Source organism: Pseudorca crassidens, chromosome 19, assembly GCF_039906515.1.
Source record: "Pseudorca crassidens isolate mPseCra1 chromosome 19, mPseCra1.hap1, whole genome shotgun sequence".
Lineage (NCBI taxonomy): Eukaryota > Metazoa > Chordata > Mammalia > Artiodactyla > Delphinidae > Pseudorca > Pseudorca crassidens.
The window spans coordinates 47,441,245-47,463,975 of record NC_090314.1 but is presented as its reverse complement, the minus strand read 5'-3'; the positions used below and the strand labels follow the sequence as shown (position 1 = coordinate 47,463,975).

The 22,731-nt window shown below is 48.5% G+C and overlaps 1 protein-coding gene across 3 annotated transcripts in view; it reads left to right on the top strand.

The window, feature by feature from the left end:
- The window catches only part of PLEKHM1 (pleckstrin homology and RUN domain containing M1), a 49,824-nt gene continuing 27,093 nt past the window's right edge, over window positions 1–22,731 (top strand). For 2 of the 3 annotated variants that reach the window (XM_067716691.1, XM_067716692.1), the window contains exons 1-6: window positions 1–139; window positions 2,837–2,998; window positions 7,033–7,121; window positions 9,973–10,220; window positions 11,989–12,615; window positions 20,808–21,213. In XM_067716691.1, coding sequence (XP_067572792.1) covers window positions 7,074–7,121; window positions 9,973–10,220; window positions 11,989–12,615; window positions 20,808–21,213 — 1,329 coding nt within the window. In that variant the 5' untranslated portion in view covers window positions 1–139; window positions 2,837–2,998; window positions 7,033–7,073. Of the gene's footprint in view, window positions 140–2,636; window positions 2,787–2,836; window positions 2,999–7,032; window positions 7,122–9,972; window positions 10,221–11,988; window positions 12,616–20,807; window positions 21,214–22,731 lie in introns of those variants that run through there. The other variant, XM_067716690.1, reaches the window with a different exon arrangement.

The window sequence follows — 22,731 nt, the reverse complement described above, 5'->3', positions numbered from 1 at the left end:
CCAGCCGACGTGATGGACGGCGTCAGGCGCCGCGGGAACCGCTTCCTGTTGTCAGTAGTCCGGAGGCCGCAGCGTCCGGTCGGAGTCTTAGGGGCTGCAGCGACCGGGAGTGCCCCCGCCCCCCTCCCCACTCCTTTTGGTGAGTTAGGGATCGGGGGCGAGGCGGGCAGCAGAGGGGCGGCGAGGCCGGGACGGGAACAGGCAAACAGGGAACAGCAGCCCTCTCCGTGATCCCAAACCCCTGGTTACCTTGAGACTGTCCTGCTTCAGAGTCCTCACCCTTCCCAGCCCAAGCCCCGCGCCCCACTCCAACTAGCCTTCGGCCCGCACTGCCGCTGCTGGCCTCTCCCCTCTATTTGCCGCTCGTGACCTGACCCCAGCCCTTACCCCCACCCTCTCACCGCCGGTCTTGCGGAAATGCAGCCGCCCTGTAGCCCCCTTCCAACCCCGACCTTGGCCACATCCCTCCGCCTCCCTCTAACACAGCTCGTCTTCACCTGTCAACCCCTTTGGCCGTGCTAATGCTGCACACAGGCCTCCTCGGGACCCACCATTCCGGTTTGCCCTTTTCGGGATCAGCTTTCTTATCCGAATCTCCCACACCCCGCTGGTCAGCTCCCCACCTCTGTCCCACTCTCATTTAAGACCCACCACTAAAGTAGATGCCCTGTTGAGCACACCCTTTTCTTTTTGATAACTCTGATCTCAGCCCTATCCCAAGTCTTACACGTATCTTGTCCTCACAGACTCAAACCCTAACTTCCTAGCCCACCATACACTTCCTTTCCATCTCCAGCCATCAGAGGACACCTCCATCCCTAAGTCTTTGCTAAACCACCCCCAACTCTTGGTGCCCCAGTTACTACCACCCTCAGCCAATCTTATTAAAAATGAGATCTCCTGCCCTTTCACCTCTGCTGTCCCCACCTCAGCTCTACACCCATTTTTCTCTTGACCCCCGTCCCCATTCAATCTGAGAATTTAGTGCAGAGTCCCCTGCCAACCCCACTGGCTGCCCCTCAACAGCCAAATTTAGGTGCTTCCTGGGAGCCCAGCGGTTAGAGACTGAGCACCTTGATGGGTGCATGCAGGGCCTCAGGTGGTAACTAAGTGTGGAGAAGTAGAGATCCGCCCTCAGGTCAGGGTCAGGGATTTTTTTTCCCGGGTGTCTTGTCCCCTGTACCTGCTCCCAGGGATTATGGATCTAGCATTCATATTAAATGACTTGTGCTACTGCTGGAATGGTGGGTGTCGCCCACATACCTGGAAGGTGAGGAATGGCCCCTCACCTAGCTCACTCACAGCCTGGGCCAATGGAAGCCATCACTTCCTTTTGGCTGGTTTTCTGGCCCAGGAGAAACTCAGGGAGCACCACTGTGTGACTGTGGCCACAGAACCACGTCCATGTGTGTTGTCCTGGCGCTTGTAAAGGACCCTCCTCACCCAGTGTTCCTCCCGGCTGGAGCTGACAGCAGACCTGTCCCAACGCTTAACACAGGGAACACAGTGGACGCCAGAGATGATGTTACACGTTGTGAAGAGTGTAGCTGAGAGGGTTCCCAGGAGGCGAAGGCGAGTACAGAGGCTGTCGAATCACTTCCTCTTTTTGCAGGTGCTGAATCTTTGAGTTTTGGCCATTTGGTTACCCATGAACGTGGGGAGTTGAGATATCTGAGTAGCTGAGGCAGAGGGACATTCTTGAGGCACCCGGGCCCCAAGCTCAGCATTTATCATCTCCTGGGCTTTTAGGGCACACATTCTCTCCGAATTCTAGTGACCTGGCTTCAGAGGGTTGGCCGTCTGGCAGCAATTTTAAAGGGCCCCAGACAGGACCCGCTGTCTTTGCTTTTGCCGTTTATAGTCTTGTTCCTTTGAAAGTTGAAGCTCTCCCTTCAGTGTCCCCCCACCCCACCCCCTATTAAGGTGCAATATATCAGAGTGGTCTCAGCCTGCTGGCAGGGTGATTTAATGAAAGGAGTTGCATCGTGGCTGAGAATTCTATACCTCAGCTTTCCTCGGTCTGTGAAATGGAGATAACCTGCCCCTGAGCCTTATTTTTGTTTTATTCTTCTGTTCATTCAGCAGGTATTTTCTGAGCACCACTGCGTGCTCTGTGTTGTTCTAGGCACTAGAAATGTAATGGTGAATGAGTTGAGCAAAGTTCCTGTTTTTAGTCATTCAGAGTTTGATCCTTGCTGGAATCCTAAGGATGGGACAGAAATATGGGGGAGATGGGTATTATTGAATGGAAGGAAGGAGGGGGGAAAGAAAGTTACCCCCTGTTCACTGATTCACATTTCTGGGCTCACTCACTAGCCTTTGGTTTGGGAATCACAGGCTAGACGTTTCTTGCCCTCCAGCTGGTATCCAATTGCTTCAAAGATGCAGTTCCCCAGCACACTCTCTGCATCCCCCGCCCTCCAGGACACTTGTCCAGAAATCCAGCCTTTTACAGGTGGGAGGAGGTGCAGTTTACTCAGCACTAACATGTCTGAAAGATCAGCTGCCTTTCTGAATCAGAAGATAACTTTGTCATTCTTTTCCAACTGATAACTTTGTCATTCTTTTCCAACTGAAAATCATGACTCATCAACTGGTACAGCAGCTGGATGGCTTAAACGTCAGGCTGTTTGTTCTGAACAGCCCGGTACAGGATTGGATTCAGGCTGTAGAGAGGAGGCTGTTGAGAATGGCTGAGAAGTCTCTAAGGAGGAGAGGTTGCTGTTTACCTATGGATGGAGTGTTTCAGAAGCGGGGAAGCCAAGCCATCCATTTCTTCTTTTAATGTAAGTCTCATATAAGCCATTTTTTTTCTTTCTTCCTTGGTCTCTGAAAGAAGTGAAATTGGATGTTTGCAGAAGCCCAGGCAATATAATAAAGAAAAGCAACCAGAACAATTCCTTCCTGTGTGTTGGAACATTTAAGAAAGGACAGCTGTGAAACCTGTGTACCATGGAAAGGATGTGGCCTCAGCTGGTTGGGACTACAGACCTGATGGGTAAGATTGTTTCTTGTTGATTTTAGCCTTATTTGATAAAAATGGAGCTTTCTGAGTACTAAGTTAATTATTACCTAGTCTATAAGTAATCAGTTTGCCTGAAACTCTTGGAACCAGAGACCTGAGACAGTTTGGTCTGGTGAAGTCTGACACAAGACTTAGAATGAGGAAACCAGACAGTTTTGTCCCTTACCTGGGGCTCTTTTCTGCTGAGCCTTAGTCTTCTCCTCTGTAAAACGGGGATAATCATCCTTCTCTCACAGGATTGTTTTTTGTTTTTTTTAATTAATTAATTTATTTATTTATTTTTGGCTGCGTTGGGTCTTCATTGCTGTGCGCAGGCTTTCTTTAGTTGCAGAGAGCAGGGGCTACTCTTTGTTGTGGTGCATGGGCTTCTTGTTGTGGTGGCTTCTCTTGTTGCAAACCATGGGCTCTAGGCACATGGGCTTCAGTAGTTGTGGCTCTCGGGCTCTAGAGTGCAGGCTCAGTAGTTGTGGCACACGGGCTTAGTTGCTCCGTGGCATGTGGGATATTCCCAGACCAGGGCTCGAACCCGTGTCCCCTGCATTGGCAGGCAGATTCTTAACCACTGCACCACCAGGGAAGTCCCCAGGATTGTTTTAAGAATTAAATGAGATTAGAGAAGCTAGGAGAGCCATGTCAGGATGAATCAATACTTACGGGGAGAGGTAGACTTCTTGTGGTTAGGAGTTGCCTAAAAGGCAGACAGAAGTCACCTTTTCTGCTAAACTCCACCAGTAATGTTTGAAGAGCTCTTTGGTAATGTTGCCCACGTTCTCTCCTTAACTATTTTTAGCCTAGGTCTCCTTGCAGCCACGCCTCTCTTTGCTTTGGCTTTTGGTGTCAATGAAGACTGTTCTGGGGACAGGAAGTGAAACCAGTCCCATAGGAAGGTGGACTGGGGGTCTGGAGAATGATGGAGTGCTGACCCAGCAGTCAGGAGACCCAAAGCCCCCTTATGGTTCCGTCAGCAAGTTCTCGTGTCTCCTGCGCCCTGAGGCATGATGGAGCAGACCCACATAGGTGGGGTGCTTTGGCTTCTTGCAAAGGAAGTTGTGCCCTGGATTGTGGCCCGAACCCCAAAGCCTCAGTCCTGTTTTGTGAATTGTCAAGTGGCCATTCTCCTTCTGGACTCCTCTGCACCGTCGTCAGTCATTTTGTGGCTTTTCTGACTCTTGGTTTTAGGGGGTGATTACATGTCTTCCCCTGCTCTGACCTCTCAGCATCAGTTTGCTTTGGGTTTTTAGCAGACCCTTACTGGGCTGGAGGACCCACTTACTAACAGGCCTCCCTCCGTCCCATGAATACTATTTTCAGTTAATTAGTCAATGAGGCTTTAACGGATCCGGGCTGTTCTTCAGATTGTTGAGGCCTGAGCCCTTCCTGGCCTGGCCCGTGGCTGGCTGAGGGAAGGGCAGTTTCGCAGCTTGAGGCTCTAGAAGGGCAGGCCGGAGGGGAGGCCTTCGGCTGCTGGAATTGCTGAAGGCGATTGGAACCCAGGGTCTTGGAGCCAGAGAACCTGGATTTGGCCTCCTGGGCTGCACAAGGGTGGCCTGGAAGGAACATTGTCCAGAGGGACTGTCTGCAGCACATGTCCCCTTGTCTGGGGCGCTGGTGGCTGGAGTGTGGAGGAGAGCCCTGAAGAATCCCTGGTAGGTGGGAGGGGGGTGAGGTGAGGGTGAGGTAAGTCAGACAAGGCCTGAGGCCGGGGGCCCGTGTTCTGGGGTCTCTCACACCCTGACCAGAGTTGGCTCTGCGGGGGCCACCCTCCACACACCTCCCTCCCTCTGCATGTCCTTACTTGGAGAGGTTGGTTCTGGGTCCTGTTTACCCACTGCCCACTCCACAGGCCAGGGATTGAATCAGAGCAGCTCCTACCATTTAGGGCCACTCTGCCTCTCTCATCTCCAAGCATCATGTTCGTGTCCCCCTGTAAACCTCTCCTGCCAGACTGACCTCAGTGTTCCACTGTGGCCTCTCACCGGGGCCCCCGGCTGAAGAGCCCTCCTCCCAGGCCTCCCCTGCCCCCTCGCCAGTCGCCCCCTTAGCCCCAGCCCACACCCGCCTCTTCCAGAAGGGAGGTGGTCGCACTCCTCCTGGAATCTGGGGGTTTCTCTTGGGCTTGGGTTGCTGTTGTCCTGGCGGCGGCTGGTAGAGTTGGCCACTTACCAGCCCTGGGATCTTGGGAATTTCCCAAGCTTCTATTTCTTTTTTTAAAAATTTAGTTATTTATTTAATTTTGGATGTGTTGGGTCTTCGTTTCTGTGCGAGGGCTTTCTCTAGTTGCGGCTAGTGGGGGCCACTCTTCATCGCGGTGTGTGGGCCTCTCACTGTCGCGGCCTCTCTTGTTGCAGAGCACAGGCTCCAGACGCGCAGGCTCAGTAATTGTGGCTCACGGGCTTAGTTGCTCCGCGGCATGTGGGATCTTCCCAGACCAGGGCCCGAACCCGTGTCCCCTGCATTGGCAGGCAGACTCTCAACCACTGCGCCACCAGGGAAGCCCAGCTTCTACTTCTTATCTGTCAGACTGAGATGATAAGACACTCCTAGGATGGTTATCAGGAATGAATGGGGTAACACACGTAAAGGGCACAAAACCCATTTAACAGGTCTTGGTTTTACTAACTTCTTTGGGCCATGGGTTCTTGAGAGCAGAGAAAGCAGTAACCTGATTTTCTCTCTCTTTATTATTTTTTGTTGGTGGTGGTGGTGTCCCCTCATGCTTAGCTGTGTGGCCACTAGAGATTTGTTTAGATGTGAGTGTGCCTGTCCAGTCCTGCCCTGTGCAAGTTCCCGGGGTGGGGCAGGCCAGGCAGCAGCCCCTTCATGCTCAGGCCGCAGTCCTCGCCCCCACCCCACCCTTGGCCTCAGCCACCCCGGGAGAGAGCCAGCTGCCCCGAGAGATTTCTCTGCGTACTGACTTCAGCTGCTAGCACACGCTTAGTTAGGTAGTGGCATTCTTCGCCTGTAGATTTGGGCGGCCGCATCCACTGGGGTTAGAGATACCATTTATCCTCGGTAAATATCAGGCCCTGCGCTCAGCGTTTTCCATACTCATAGTCTCCCCTTAAGAGGTCTGATACATGCCCCAGTGTGCCTAGCTGGTTAGTGGCAAATTGAGATCAGAACCCGTGTTGTTCCCCTTCAGACATGTCCCTGTGCTGCTCAAGCTAGACCTTTGCAGCCCAAAGGAGAAGCAGCTGTGTGGCGAGAGAGCCCTTCCTTTTGAAGGCGTTTCAGTTGTACTTTTCCCCACTGAGCTGGCCGACCCTGGGATGGGACGGGAGTCGGGACAGTTGCAGAGCCCAGGCCCTGAATGTGAATTGTGAGCCCCTGCTTCCCGGCCCCTGTGGGTTCTTGGCACCTTCAGCTGCAGCATCCCCCCTTGCAGCCTCAGATCTGTATCTAAGTTAGCCTTTTTTTTTTTTTAAATAAATTTATTTATTTATTTATTTTTGTCTGTGTTTGGTCTTCATTGCTGCACGCGGGCTTTCTCTATTTGCAGCAGGCAGGGGCTACTCCTCGTTGCGGTGTGCGGGCTTCTCATTGCTGTGGCTTCTCTTGTTGCGGAGCACGGGCTCTAGGCGCGCGGGCTTCAGTAGTTGTGGCACACGGGCTCAGTAGTTGTGGCACACGGGCTTAGTTGCTTCGCGGCATGTGGGATCTTCCCAGACCAGGGCTTGAACCCATGTACCCTGCATTGGCAGGCGGATTCTTAACCACTGCGCCACCAGGGAGGTCCCTAAATTAGCCTTTTATTCCCTGCTTTTTTGTGCCAGCATTTGGAGTGGCGTCAAGAGCCCTTTCTACCCACCCTTTGGGATAGACCCGCCCATGGCACACCCGACGAAATCTTTTTTCCTTCCTTGTTTCCATCCTTAAAATCCACTCTCAGTTTTTACTTTTGTATTGAAAGTCCTTGCAGTTGCAGGTTGAGTAAGATGGGGGTGGGGCGTGGGGAGGAGATCGTTTGGGCACAGTGATTGTTCATCCGGCCGTGTCTGTCCCTGTAGGTGTCATGTGATTCTTCTGGGGAGCTGCTGCTTGAGTGGAAATGCTCTCAGCGGTGGAGAATGGACTGGACCCCCGGGCTGCCATCCCGGTAGGCAACAAGGGAGAATCAAGGGTGGGGGAAGGGGTGCCTGGGACAGCCATTTCATTGTTTTTTCTCACTTTGAAATGCATTTGCACTGTTCAGAAAGAGAGGCCTGGAGTTAAGAAAAAGTGATAGCAGAAGCAGGCTCCGAGGAGAGCCTGCCCTTTCTAGATCATCTTATTGGTGATAAAATGGAGATTTACAAAAAACAATGGAGATTGCATGTAGGTTACCTGAGGACCAAGGATTTTTCCAAAGAAGATATACAAATGACCAATAAGTACATAAAAATACGCTCCACATCATTAGACATTAGACAACGGCAAATCAAAACCATAATGAGGAAAACAGAAATAGAGTCACTACGGACCTAGAAAACAAACTCATGGTTACCGGGGACAAGGTGTGGGAGGGATAAATTGGGAGATTGGGACTGACGTATACACACTACTATATATAAAATAGATAACCAATAAGAACCTGCTGTATAGCACAGGGACTCCACTCAGTACTCTGTAATGGCCTGTATAGGAAAAGAATCTAAAAAAAAAAAAGGTGGATATATGTCTATGTATAACTGATTGACTTTGCTCTACACCTGAAACTAACACAACATTGTACGGCAACTATACTCCAATACAAATTTTATTTTAAAAGTAAAATAGTAAGAAAAAATAATCATAATGAGGGACTTACCCAGTGGTTCAGTGGTTAAGACTCCGTGCTTCCAGGGTGGGGAGGTATGGGTTCAGCCCCTGGTTGGGGAACTAAGATCCCACACGCCGTGCGGCGTGGCCAGAAAAAAAAAAAACAACATAATGAGATACTTCTTCATATCCACTAGGATGACTGTAATCGAAATGGCAGACAATAATAAGTATTGGTGGGGTTGTGGAGAAGGTGGAACTCTCATACCTTCCTGGTGGGAGTGTAAAATGGTACAGCCATTGTGGAAAACAGTTTGATAGTTCCTCAAAAAGTGAAACATAGAGTTGCATGTGACTCAGCAATTCCACTCCTAGGTATACACCCAAGAGAATTGAAAATATATATTTACACAAAAAACTATGAACATGAATGTTCATAGCAGTGTTGTAGCCAAAAAGTGGAAACAACCCAAATATCTATTAATTGATGAATGGATAAATATAATGTGATATATCCATGCAATGGAATATTATTTGGCAATAAAAAGGAATGAAGGACTGATATATGCTACCACACAGACAAACTTGAAAACGCGCTAAGTGAAGTCAGACACAAAAGGCTGCATATCATGTGATTCCATGTATAAGAAATGTCCAGAATAGGCAAATCCATAGAGACAGAAAGTAGATCAGTGGTTGCCAGGGGTTGGGGGAGAGGGAATAGTGAGTGACTGCTGATAGGTACAGGGTTTCTTCTGGGGGTCATAAAAATGTTCCAGAATTAGATAGCGGAAATGGTTGCACAATTCTGTGAATGTACTAAAAACCACTGAGCTGTGTATTTCAATGAGTGAATTTTATGATATGTAAATTATGTCCCATTAAAGCTGTTCTAAAAAAGGAACATTTAACTTTTCAAAGAACATTAACATTAATTGTGTTGGCTAAAATAAAAGTGAAACAGTGAAATATTTGTCCATAATCCTATCACCTAATAATTCAAACCAGTTTTTCTGCAATCCCTTCCAGTCCTTTTCCAAACCCTTAGGTAATTTTGACATATGTACTTATATTATGATAGAACGATCTTAACTATGTATTTTCAAAGGACTTTAGGTATATTTTATAATTTATTCATTTAGCAAACATTTACTGAGTACATGTGCCAAGAACCAGGCCCATTGTTGAGGGCACGAGGATGAATAAAAAACTAGTCCTGGGCTTCCCTGGTGGCGCAGTGGTTGAGAGTCCGCCTGCCGATGCAGGGGACACAGGTTCGTGCCCTGGTCCAGGAGGATCGCACATGCCGCGGAGCGGCTGGGCCCGTGAGCCATGGCCTCTGAGCCTGCGCATCCGGAGCCTGTGCTCCGCAACAGGAGAGGCCACAACAGTGAAAGGCCCATGTACCGCAAAAAAACCCAAAAAACTAGTCCTACTTTCAAAGAGTAATACCCCCAGCTGCAAATCACCAAGTATTATTTCCATTTAACAGATGAGAAAGTTGAGGCTTAGAGAGGTTAAGTGAAATATCTGACCCAACTGGTGACTGACAGAGCTGAGACTAAACCCAGGCTCTGACTGCCAGGTCTAGGATCTTTCTTCATGTAAACCATGCTCCTGTTTCTGGGTGTTTTTATTGTTCTAAAGCAGCACTTTTTGACTCTTAACCTGTTGACTCTCAGTGGAATGTTGGTCATGTGATTAAGGTGGAAAGCCTCACCCCTGCCCTAAATGGATTACCCAAGCTCCCATAGCTGTAACTCTGATGGAGCCAGTATTTAAACACAAGGTGTATATGGCTCTCAGCTCACTGAAGTTTGGTTTAAAAAACAAACAGGGATTTCCCTGGCAGTCCAGTGCTTAGGACCCAGCGCTGTCACTGCCGTGGGCCGGGTTCAGTCCCTGGTCGGGGAACTAAGATCCCGCAAGCCTCTCCGTGCGGCCAATAAATAAGTAAATAAAAAATAGAAAACAAAGAAATTTTAAAAACACACGTATCTTTGCAAAAACTAACACATCTTGGGGCGATTTTCCTTTACTTCTCTCTGCTTTCTCTTTATTTTCTACTGTTAGCCTGCACTCGTTGTGCTACACAGGTATGTAGATTTGTGCATGCATGTGGACCCATGTGTTTGGCCACAGGAAGAGTCACATTGCAGGGGTCGCCACAGGAGCCTCTAAAGGCCTGTGTTATGTCTGGCGCTACCCAGGTCATCAAGAAGAAGCTAGTGGGCTCCGTGAAGGCACTGCAGAAGCAGTACGTGTCCTTGGACACAGCAGTCACAAGTGAAGACGGAGATGCCAACAGCATGTGCAGTGCCCTGGAAGCTGTCTTCATCCACGGCCTGCACACCAAGCACATCCGAGCCGAGGCCGGAGGGAAAAGGAAGAAAAGTGCCCACCAGAAGCCTCTGCCTCAGCCCGTCTTCTGGCCCCTCCTGAAAGCTGTCACCCACAAGTGAGAGCTGCTGGGGGCGGCGGGGCGGGGGGTGGAGGCGGTTCACGTCGGCGAAGAGCTTCAGAGTGTGGGATGCTGGGCTCTTTCCTCCAGCCATGCGGGAGAGGCACAGAGAGCCCTGTGTCCCGGAGAGGAGATGGTGGACTAAGTGGGGTGGGGGTGGGGGGATGTTAGACCAGGGCTCAGTGAGCCCCTCAGGCCATGGCCTGGGGCAGCGTCGAGCCCCTGGGCTGGGTGCCCTAAGCAAGAGCAGGAGCCTTCTTTGTACCACCCTCTGGCAAATTCGGTAGTTGCAACAGAGGTTGTGCGGCCTGCAGAGCCTGAAATCTTTACTGTCTGGCCCTTTCCAGAAGTTTGCTGACCCTGCCTTAGGATGTTTGCACATCTGTGTGCTACGTATCATACTTGTAACAAGGTAGGGTTTGCTTCTTTTTTCTTAAGAAGAGTGGCATCCAGCTAGAGCCTCTGAATGTGTGCTCTGAGACACTTGTCTTGCTGGCCCTGCCCTGAACCGCCTGGGCTTCAGAGCAGGCAGCTGACACTGTGCCTCTCGGGGCTATTAAATGCCACCTCCTGCCCGAAGGTGCCTTTGTCAGTCTCTAATCTTCCTTCCCGTGCTACTGCCGCTGCCCTATCTCAGGCTCTTACCTGACTCCTGGGTGGCAGTGCCTTTCTAATTGTCCCCCTTATCTCATTCTGTCTTTCCTTTGGTCAGTCAGCCAACATTTACTGAGCTTAAGCTGACTGGAGCTCCATCACTGGGTTCTGCAGAGTATGGTCCGCACTCCCGTGGAGGAGACGTGCACAGGGGTTGGCGGTAGTCAGAGGAGGGGCATTTACATCAGACCGAGGCATTCAGGAGCTGAGTTTGGTACACGTGGGGTCGGGTTGGGTAGGAACACCCCACCCTGAAGTCTGCGTAGCTGCGAGCACGTCACTTTCCTGAGCAAAAACCCGTAGCCCACAGGCTCCCAAACGCCAGCCTGGGGTCTGCTTCACTTGGCTGGGGCCCCGGAACCTGTATCCTAACCTAGTTCCCCAGGTGATTCGGGTGCACAGCCAGGTGTGGGGAGCATCGCCCCGCTTTGCCTCCCCCGTTTGATACTCAAGGCCCTGCATTACCTGACTTTGCAACCCAATCACCCACTCTTCGTCCGTGTGCTGTAACTGGAGCGCTCCCCACTCTTGTTACAGTCTGTTGCTTTCCTACCCTTTATGCTTTTTTCTCCGTCAGTCCCTTGTGCCTCAAAGTTTCTCCATCCATCTTTGCCTCTTGTAGTCTCTCAAGGCCCAGCTCAGATACTACCCTCTTCTGTGGTGTTTTTCTTACTCCAACCCAGAGGTGATTACCCAGCCCTCACCCCAGCTCTGCTAACAACAGGGCTCACCTCAATATGCCCTTGAAAGGCGGTTTCCTGGACCGAGGGTAGGGACCATGACTTTACCCTGTGTCTTCGCAGCTCCAAGGACCTCAACCTAAAATTTAGGGGCTTAGCAGACATGTCCTGGATGAGCAGATGATGTCAGGGGCCAGACGGGTAGTTGTCATGAAAATGGCAACAATCCTTCATGACACTAAATGTAAAAAAGTTGGGGGTTTAGAGCTGAACCTTTCTAAATTCCCCTTTGAACACTGCTATCCAGGAGCTTTTCATGCCTATGTATATTTGTGGTCGTTGTTACTGGCTCTTGCTAACCAGTGGATAAAATGACATGTTCATGATTTGGAGTTGTTTCTTGAAAACACGTGTGTTCTCCACCTTCCCAGACACATCATCTCGGAATTGGAGCACCTGATCTTCGTGAGCACGGACGTGGGCCGCTGCCGGGCCTGGCTGCGGCTGGCCCTCAATGACGGCCTGATGGAGTGCTACCTGAAGCTGCTGCTGCAGGAGCAGGCCCGCCTGTGCGAGTACTACCAGCCCACGGCCCTGCTCCGTGACGCCGAGGAGGGCGAGTTCCTCCTGAGCTTCCTGCAGGGCCTGACGTCCCTGTCCTTTGAGCTCTCCTACAAGTCTGCCATCCTAAACGAGTGGACGCTCACCCCGCTGGCCCTCTCCGGGCTCTGCCCGCTCTCGGAGCTCGACCCCCTCACTACCTCCGGAGCGGAACTACAGCGGAAGGAGTCTCTGGATTCCATCTCCCATTCCTCAGGCTCGGAGGACATCGAGGTCCAGCACTCGGGCCATAAGATCCGACGGAACAGGGGGCTCACGGCCTCCTCCCTCAGTCTGGACACGGCCAGTTCATCCCAGCTCTCTTGCAGCCTCAACTCTGACAGCTGCCTGCTCCAAGAGAATGGCTCCAAGAGTCCAGACCGTTCCGAGGAGCCCATGTCCTGCGACTCAGACCTGGGGATGGCAAATGCTGACGATTCGGACCTGTCTCTGCAAGAGTGAGTACCCCTCCCCCACCCCTTCCCTCTCTTTCTCCTTCCTTCTTCTCTTCCTCTTGCCCTCCCTCCCTGGGGCATGTGATTGCCTGTCACTGAGCACGGAACTCTGTTAGGGCGTAAAGACAGACGAAGGGGGCAGGGACTCTCCCCCAGAGACTGGAATTGCTGGGAGCTGTACCTTCAGGCAGACTGGGGCCAGTGGGGAGAATGCATTTAGATGGGGCTCAGAGTTGGTTCCAGCCCCATCTCTGTCCTGGTGACCTGTAACAAGTTATTTAATCTCTGAGATTTAGTGTGAAATATTATTGTCGTCTTCATCTAGAGAGAAGGAAACTTATAGTTCAGAGCTCTATGTACAACTTCCAAAAAAGTGCAGTGAAGCACAGTGCATAAGGGTGATCTTCTGGGACCTCACAGAAGACCTTCTGGGGGACAGAAAACCTGAGTGATGCCAGGACGGGGGTGGCAGACAAGTGGGGACGAGCAAGTGTGTGGAGGAGGAGGACATGCAATGACGAACTGGACTGGAGAAGGGAGCCTGGCCAGAGCCTTCCTTCCTTCAGGCTTTTCAACATTAATTTTTGAATAGATAATATATTTTTATAGTTTAAAAAAATCTAAAATATATACAGTGAAAAGACTTTCCCACTGTATTTATGTAACCATAATTATTAATTTCTTGCATATTTTTCCAATTTCTAAATGCATCTATAACAAATATGAATGTACAAATTTTAAATTTTTCTTTTCTTTCTTTTTTTTTTTTTGCGGTACGCGGGCCTCTCACTGCCATGGCCTCTCCCGTTGCGGAGCACAGGCTCCGGATGCGCAGGCCCAGCGGCCATGGCTCACGGGCCCAGCTGCTCCGCGGCATGTGGGATCTTCCCGGACTGGGGCACGAACCCACGTCCCCTGCATCGGCAGGCGGACTCTCAACCACTGTGCCACCAGGGGAGCCCTTTCTTTTTTTTTTAAATTGAAGTATAGTTGATTTACAATGTTGTGTTAGTTTCAGGTGTACAGCACAGTAATTCAGTTATTTATACATATATATAAATATGTTATATATATATAATATATATAACATTGTTATATATATATATAAAATATATTGTTTTTCAGATTCTTTTCCCTTATAGGTTATTATCTTTCTTATTTCTTATTCCTTTCTTTCCACGAAAGCTAGTATAAATTATTCTATACCTTGTTTGGGAGATCTTTTCATATCAGAGCTTCTTTTTTTTTTTTTTTTTTCCTGTTACAGATTTTTCCATTGTATGAATGTACCTTAGTTTATTGAATCAGCCCTGAGTTTAATGGACATTGGAGTTCAGTGTTTCTATCAATAACCTGTGTATGTGGTCCTTTAGGCCTACGCAAGCTAGCTCTGTTCAGTAAATTCCCAGAAGCAAAATTGCTGAGCCAAGGAATAAATTAATTTGTAATTTTCACAGATGTTGCCTATTTGCACTCCATCAGGGTTGTGCTTGTGTCCTCTCAGGCTTGTCAACAGAAGGTATCATCAAACTTTTGAAAATTTGCTCGTCTCATAGGTGAAACATGGTAGCCGTCTCTGAAGCATTTCCTCTAGTAGGACCTGTGTTACATCAGCTGTGTTTAGGACCTTTCCACTCCTGCTGTTCCCACCCTTCCCCCCACCTTGGTTCAGGTCTTCACAGGGCTCCCACCCGGTGTGGGAATCACGCCAGGATTGGGTGTCAGGGACTGGCCCTGGAGCAGATCTAGTTTCAAGCCCCGTTCCACCACCTACAAGCCCAGTAATGTCTCGTACACGGCTAACTCTTTTTGAGGTTCTGTTTCTTCATCTTTTTCTTTTTTTTTTTTTTTAATTTTTATTGGAGTAGAGTTGATTTACAATGTTGTTTCAGTTTCTGCTGTACAGCAAAGTGATTCAGTTATACATATGCTTATATCCACTCTTTTTTAGATTCTTTTCCCATATAGGTCATTACAGAATATTGAGTAGAGTTCCCTGTGCTATACAGTAGGTCCTTATTAGTTACCTATTTTATTGTTTCTTCATCTTTAAAATGGAAATTCCCTCATAGGGCTGTTTGAGAATCAAGTGAGATACCCATGAGTGAGATGCACACATAAGAATGTCTGGTAGGTCCCAGAAATGGCCTCCGAACATTGAGCACATCAGATAGAATTTTCACATGTCAAACGGAAGGATTGGATATAACGTGCTGGGAAGGAGCAGCCCCCACCCCAGAGATGCTGGGCCCGTGGCGTGACTGGGGCTCAGTCACCTGTCTTAGCCCTTGGTTGTCTCTCCCTCCTCCCGCAGACCAGCCAGCCTTCTCTTTGTCATGTGCCTCGCCTTTATCTTTCATGAGTCTTGTGATTGGAAAATTCCAGCTTAAGGCCACTGAATCAGTGACCATCCACCCTGCATGGGAAGTGTTGTCCTGGGTATTCCAGGGGAACTCAAGGGAAGAGGGTCAGGATGTACAGACCAACACTGGACAGTGATGTGAGGAAGCGGCAGACACCACACACACACACACACACACACACACACACACACACACACACACGTACACACACACACACACACAAGCACGCAGCCAGCGCCATCATTCTTAGAGCTGGGCTGGAAGTTTGTCTTGGAGCATTCACAGAGACCAGCATTTCTTAGAGTATATGTTTTAATGGTAAAGATGCTCACCAACACGTAAGAGTTTGCTTAAATGTATATAACTTAAAATTAGGCATAAACACGTTGTGCTTAAAACTCTTACAGCTATAAAGTCAAAACATCTACAAACTGGGAATTCCCTGGTGGTCCAGTGGTTAGAACTCTGCGCTTTCACTGCCAGGGCCCAGGTTCAATCCCTGGTCGGAGAACTAAGATCCCACAAGCCTCTCTGTGTGGCCAAAAAAAAAAAAGAAAAAATCTACAAATTAAACATGAAGCGCAAAACCCATAACATTCCAAATGAAACTTATTAATGTTTTGCAGAAGCCAAATTACAGTTTGCCTTGTGAAGAGAGGATCGACTGTCCCACATAGCTTCTTTTGTGCTCATTGGGTCTGAATTATAATTATATCCTGAATTATAATTATAATTATATCATGCATAGGTACAGTCTAATGGTAAAAAGTGTGGACTCAGGAGCCGGACTGCCTGAGCCCTCCATCAACCAGCTTTGCCATCTCGGGCAAGTTACTCAACCTTTCTGACCTTGATGTCCTCATCTGTAAAATGGGGATAAGAATGCTTCAAAGGAATGCTGGGGAGATGAAATGAATTTAGGTCTGTCAAATGCTTAGAGCAGTGTCTGACACAGCATGCATGCTCACTGGGTGGTGGTGTCATTTTACTGGTGTACCTGTGACATCCGTTCTCCTGCTGCTTGCCCTCACATACACTGCTGCAAAACCTTGGTTAGTAATATTTGTCAGAGGTTATTGTCATGAGGCCTTCCCTTGGGGGAAATGATTCTTAGCATGTGCAACCTACCTCTTTGCTTTTTTTTTTTTTTTTTTGCGGTACGCGGGCCTCTCACTGTTGTGGCCTCTCCCGTTGCAGAGCACAGGCTCTGGACGCGCAGGCTCAGCGGCCATGGCTCACGGGCCCAGCCGCTCTGCAGCACGTGGTATCTTCCCGGACCGGGGCATGAACCTGTGTCCCCTGCATCGGCAGGCAGACTCTCAACCACTGCGCCACCAGGGAAGCCCTCTTTGCTTTTATTAGTGGCTCTTGACTGCCAAATAATACTGTGTATCACCAACACAATAGTCCGCATGTTCAGGAAAACCGCAGGCTCAGGATCACTTCTCAGGGGTACTTTATAAGGTGGCCATTTAGATTCTCCAGGCCATGCTTTTAATTTACTTCATACATAAGTATTTATAATACATATACCTTTTTTCCAGATGTTCTCTAAATGAAAGCACAAAGTTTAAAAATTTTCGAATAGTGGACTTCCCTGGCAGTCCGGTGGTTAAGACTCTGCGCTTCCAATGCAGGGGGTGCCTGGGTTCAGTCCCTGGTTGGGGAACTAAGATCTCACATGCCGGGCGGCGCAGCCAAAAAAAAAAAAAACAATTTTCGAACAGAAAGGTTTTGGGAAACACGGCCCTGAACCAGACCAAAGTGGAAGGACTGTAGTGGTTTCAGTTTCATTTCTTTTCCTTTTTTTTTCCCCCCAGTTTCATTTCTATGTTTCATTTTCCTCAAAATTTTTAAAAATGTTCTTTCTTTTGCCTTTCCTTCAAAATCTCATCTCTAGCCCTTTTTTCCACTTGATGTACGTGTCTCTCTTATTCTCACTGGATCCTTCACCAATTCTGATGAAGCTCTGTGAGCTTCATTTCACCTTGACCTGGGTTTTTTGTTTTTGGGGGGTTTTTTGACCGTGCCCTGCAGCTTGAAGGATCTTAGTTCCCTGACCAGGGATTGAACCCGTGCCCCCTTCAATGGAAGTGCAGAGTCCTAACCACTGGACTGCCAAGGAATTCCCCTTGATCTTGGTTTTGATTTGACAGAAGCTCTAATTGATCACACAAGCTTCCTGCTGTTTGGTGACATTTCTCTAAGCATTAAGTCACTGACTTATTCTAACACCCAGTCTACGCTTGTCATTAAAATCTTTCTTATAGGTTAGGATTCACTTCTAATTGGTAACTGTTTTGGTAATGCTAGTGAGTATTTCAGTAAATCTGTTCCTTTCCTTACACGTTTATGTTTGTGTATACAGAGGCTAAGCAGTCTTATCAATGATAATGAGGTTAACATTTATTGATCACTTTGTGCCAGACACTGTGCTAAGCACTTTACCTGTATTATGTCATTTAATCTTTGTCACAGTCATAAAAGATGGGTGCTGATACCACATCCATTTTCCAGGTAAGGGAATTAAGTCCATGAACATAATGTTCACATTGTGGGGCCCACAGCCGTGTGTTAAGCAAGGCCAGGTGGACTCGGGAGCCCCTGCTTTTAATCACTCACCACACCACCTCCTGGGAGCCCATGAGGAGCCGGGACCTCACAGAGGACCTTGTAAAAAGTCTGACACCCTAGTTCATTTCAGAAGGGCGCCTCGTGGTTTGGACACATATAAGTGGTTAGCAAATGCCCCTCCTCCTCTGCCTATGGAAACTACCCCTTTCTTTCCAGAACTCATCATTGCCTACTCACTGCAAATTGCACTCTTGGATTTTTTGTGGGTCTGTTTTTAGAGTGTGGCTTTTAGAGCAAGAGCGAGTCCCCACCTGCGTCCCCTCTGTAACTATTCCACAAACACATTTACAGCTTTCTCTGAGAGGTCATCTGTTTGTTTATCAAGATATGATTCACATATCATAACATTCACCATTGTAAAGGGTACTGTTCAGTGGTTTTCAGTATATTCACAAGGTTGTGAATTCAACATCTACTGCTGTCTACTTCAAGAGCATTTTCATTACCCGTAAGGAAGTCCCTTACCCATTAGCTATGAATTTACCTTTTCTGGACATTTAATATCAGTCGAGTCATACAATATGTGGCCTTTTGTGACTGCCTTCTTTCACTTAGTGCAATGTTTTCAAGGTTCAACCACGTTATATAGCACATATCATGGGCAAATAATATTCCATTGTATGGATATATTACAATTTATTTATTCATCAATTAATGAACATTTTTTTCCCACTTTTTGGCTATTATGAATAATGTTGCTGTGAACATTCATTTACAAGTATTTTGTGTGGACATATGTTTTGAATTCTTTTGGGTAAGTACCTAAGAGTAGAATTACTGAGTCCCATGATAACTCTTTATTTAAGTTTCTGAGCAGCTACCAAATGTTTTCCACAGGGGCTGCACCATTTCACATTTCCACTGATAGTATACATGTGTTCCAATTTCTCCACACGGGCCTCTCACTGTTGTGGCCTCTCCCGTTGCGGAGCACAGGCTCCGGACGCGTACCCTCAGCAGCCATGGCTCACAGGCCCAGCTGCTCCGCGGCATGTGGGATCTTCCCGGACCGGGGCACGAACCCGTGTCCCTTGCATCAGCAGGCGGACTCTCAACCAGTGCGCCACCAGGGAAGCCCTCTCTGTCTCTTTTATTATAGCCATCCTGTGGTTTTGATTTGTATTTCACTATTGTCTAATGATTCTGAGCACTTTTTCATGTCTTCATTGGCCATTTATATATCTTCTTTGGAGTAATGTCTATTCAAATCCTTTGCCTATTTTTTTTCCTTTGCCTATTTTTAATTTATTTATTCTTTGAAAGCATTGTGCTTTTTTTCTTTTTAAAAATATTTATTTTTGTTTGAATTTTATTTTTTTTTTATACAGCAGGTTATTAGTTATCCATTTTATACATATCAGTGTATACATGTCAATCCCAATCTCCCAAATCATCCCACCACCCCACCACCACCACCACCACCACTTTCCCCCCTTGGTGTCCATACGTTTGTTCTCTACATCTGTGTCTCTATTTCTGCCCTGCACACCAGTTCATCTGTACTATTTATTTATTTTTGGCTGCATCGGGTCTTAGTTGTGGCACATGGGCTCTTCGTTGCGGCCCACGGGTTTCTCTCTACTTGCAGCACGTGGGCTTAGTTGCCCTGTGCCATGTGGGATCTTAGTTCCCTGACCAGGGATCAAACCCGCGTCCCCTGCATTTTAAGGCGGATTCTTAACCACTGGACCAGCAGGCAAGTCCCGTCCTTTGCCTGTTTTTAAATTGGGTTATTTATTGTTGAGTTGTAAGAGCTCTGTATATTCTGGGTACTAGACTCTTATCAGATATATAATAATATTTGCACATTTTATATGTCATATCTAAGAAACCATTGCCTGATCCAAAGATATGAAGCTTTACACCTCTTTCCTTCTAAGAGTTTTATAGTTTTAGCTCTTACCTTTAGGTCTTTGATCCATTTGGGGTTAATTTTTTTATATGGTGTGAGATGAGTCCAACTTTATTCTTTTGCATGGAACTATTCACTTAGCCCAGCACCATTTGTTGAAAGACTGTTCTTTCCCCACTGAAATGTCTCAGTACCTCTGTTGAAAATCAGTTGCCCAGAAATGCATGGGTTGGTCACCTCTTCTTGTCCAAAATGTCTATGTTGTTTGGGGTTATGATGGTGTAAATAAGAGCAGAGCTCACCTAGAAGACAATCAGATGAAAACTTGAGTTCTAAAATCCTCTTTTCCGTAACCGCATTAAGGGGAGTTTGATGTGTCTTCTGCACCCAGTCTAAGCCATTAGGGCAGATACGTGCGATGGTGAGATCTCTTGGGCTCCAGACAGCTTTCTTGCCACCAGAACCTGTATTTGCCCATGATGTCCTCACTGGATTCATAAGCAGAGGTGGAGACAGCAAATAGGTTTACTTCAGAAACAGAACTTGGATTCTCAGAAGCCTCAGGAGAGGGAGGGAGAAGCAGCCACTAGCCAGTGCACATTCCAGAAGTCCCAGAACTGTGTGTGTGTGTGTGCGTGTGTGTGTGTGTGTGTGTACACAAAGTCAGTGACATTGGCTCCCCCGGCCCCAGACATACCACTGAGGGGCAGAACGTGCCAGTCCCATCAGGAACACATCCCCGTGTACACGGGCACACGCACTGCACAGCTTGTATGCACTGTGCTCCAGCAGCAGCGTCTGGGGATTTGAGGCTTCTGTGGATCCACACCCAGCCCCTCACCCCGACCCTGCTGCCCAGTTACTGTTCCAGGAGCAAAGCGGGTCCTCACTTCGCCCAAGCCCGTGTCCCAGGGAGCGGAGTCTTGGAGCCCAGCTCTGAGACATGCTGTTCACCGAGGCACTGCTGAGGTCGCCTTGGGGCAGGGACCGGCCACACAGCTGTCTGGCTGAGCCGGCTCTTCAGGCCCACCGTTAGCCTGTTCAGAGGCTGAAAGGCGGTCAGTTCCCATTCACCTCTAGTCCTGTCCTCTGCTTTGTGGGCTCTGTCAGCTGAGATCCTGGGCCGCACAACTCACCTGGCTACCCAACCTGCCCAAGTCCCAGCCGGGGAGCAACTTTGGTGGGAGCGTCTGTGTGTGTGAGCTGGGAGCGCAGCGATGATTAAGGGGTTGGGGGTTGTTTTGTTTTGTTTTTTGTTCAATCACAAAACAGCAGTTCTCCACTTAGCCTTGGGCATTCTAGCTGACAAGCCCGTCACACAGGTTTCTTTGTTTAAAAACTTCCAGGGTGTTGTCGGAATTCAGCAAAGCCCAGGTGAACTCTGTGCCAACCGACAGACTGAGCCACGAAGCGGAGGTTCCCACGCTGCAGGCCTTGCTCGCCCTCCGCGGCCTGGACACCATCACACCCCTGCGCCTTGAGGTACCTGCAGAGCCCCGCCCCGCCCAAGCATCCCCGGGGACTCGAGATGGGGACCGCAAGCAGGAGCCGCTTTCCCAGGCACCTGGCGCCCTGGGCTGGCCACAGCCGGGCAGTGCCCAAGCTGTCCCTTGGGGGAGCACTTCAGGCCAGCAGCCTCCTAGTCCGGTGAGGGAGGCGACCAGAGTAGTCGGCCAAGGAAGTGGCCAGCGGAAGCCTCCGGAGGAGGATGGACCTCGACTGAGCCTTGTGGTCCCCTCGCCCACCAGTCCGGTGAGTGGTACAAGCTGGGTTTGGGGGGGGGGGGGCTGGTGAATGTCTCAGAGGCGGTGCGGGGTTTCTCCAGCTAGTGACCCCGAGTGGTCTCTGCCTTTTCCCCCTGAGCCTCTCGCCCTGCATGGTTTGGTATTAACAGCATTGTGGTGATGGAGCTCATGTTCCTTGGGGTGTGAGTGGTGGATGTGAGCCGGGCTGTGCGCCCATCTCTTCCCATGGGTGTCTCCTGTCATCTGCACATGGACCCTGTGGAGCAGGGAATTCTCACCCAACCTCAGACTCTCTTCCCTTAACCCCTGCCACTCAGGGGTTATGCCCTTATGCCTTAGGCGAGGCCCTTCACCTCACTGAGCTTTGGTTTCCTCCTCAGTACTTGTTATTATTAACATTTTCGTAAAGCACCAGGCTTTGAAAATACTCATTTTGCAACACGAAGCAGATGTCGGGCTGCACTGTCCACTTGGGCAGCCACTAGCCACGTGTGGCTCTGGAGCACTTAAAACGTGGCTCGTCCGAACTGAGATAAGCTGAGTAAGATACACACTAGATTCTGAGGACTTAGTAGGAAAAAAAAGAATGTAAAATGTGTCATTCGTAATTTGATTATTGATCATGTTAAAATGAAAACATTTAAAATATGTATTTTAAATAAAATATATTATTAAAATTAATTTCACCTGTTTTTTTAAACTTTTAAAAATGTGGCCACTAGAACGTTTAAGGTGACCTGTGTGGCTTGCATTGTATTTCTGTGGGACAGCGCTGTTCTAGAATAAGCCAATCCAGTGTGTTGATGACCTGAGGAAGCCAGCTCTGGGACTGTCCTGGAGAGAGCCCCGAGGGTAGAGGCTGGAACTGTGGGCCCCGGGAAGCAGTCGTCAAGCTGTGAACCCAAGCTCTTGTGCCATTTCACATTTGTTCTTGGGTCATGAAAAGCAGAAGTAGGAATGGGAGTGCACGTGGACCCAGACACATAAAACCCAGAGCTCATCCTAGCCGCTGTCTGGGGCTTGTGTTGGGGATATAACCTTGCTCTTTCAGTTCCATCCACACACATCTCTCCTTTGGCCTGTAGCTTTCAGATCCTATAACTCAGGATGGGCCAGCGCCATGAAATAGACTATAGAAGAGGCATGTCCACTCTCTTTTTTTAACAGCTTTATTGGGATATAATTCACATACCATACAATTCACCTAATTAAAGTGTATAATTCAATTTGTTTTAGTATATTCACAGATTTGTACAACCATCACCACAGTCTAATTTTAAAACATTTTCGTCTCCCATAAAAGAAACCCCCTACCCATTAGCAATCACTCCTGTCCCTTTCCCCTCCTACCTCACCCCGCTCAACCCCTGGTAACCACTCATCTCCTTTGTCTATAGATTTGCCTGTTCTGGACATTTTACATAAATGGAATCATGTAATATGTGACACTTGTGATTGGCTTCTTTCAGTTTGCAAAATGTTTCATCCATGTTGTGGCCTGTATCAGTGCTTCATTCCTTCTCAT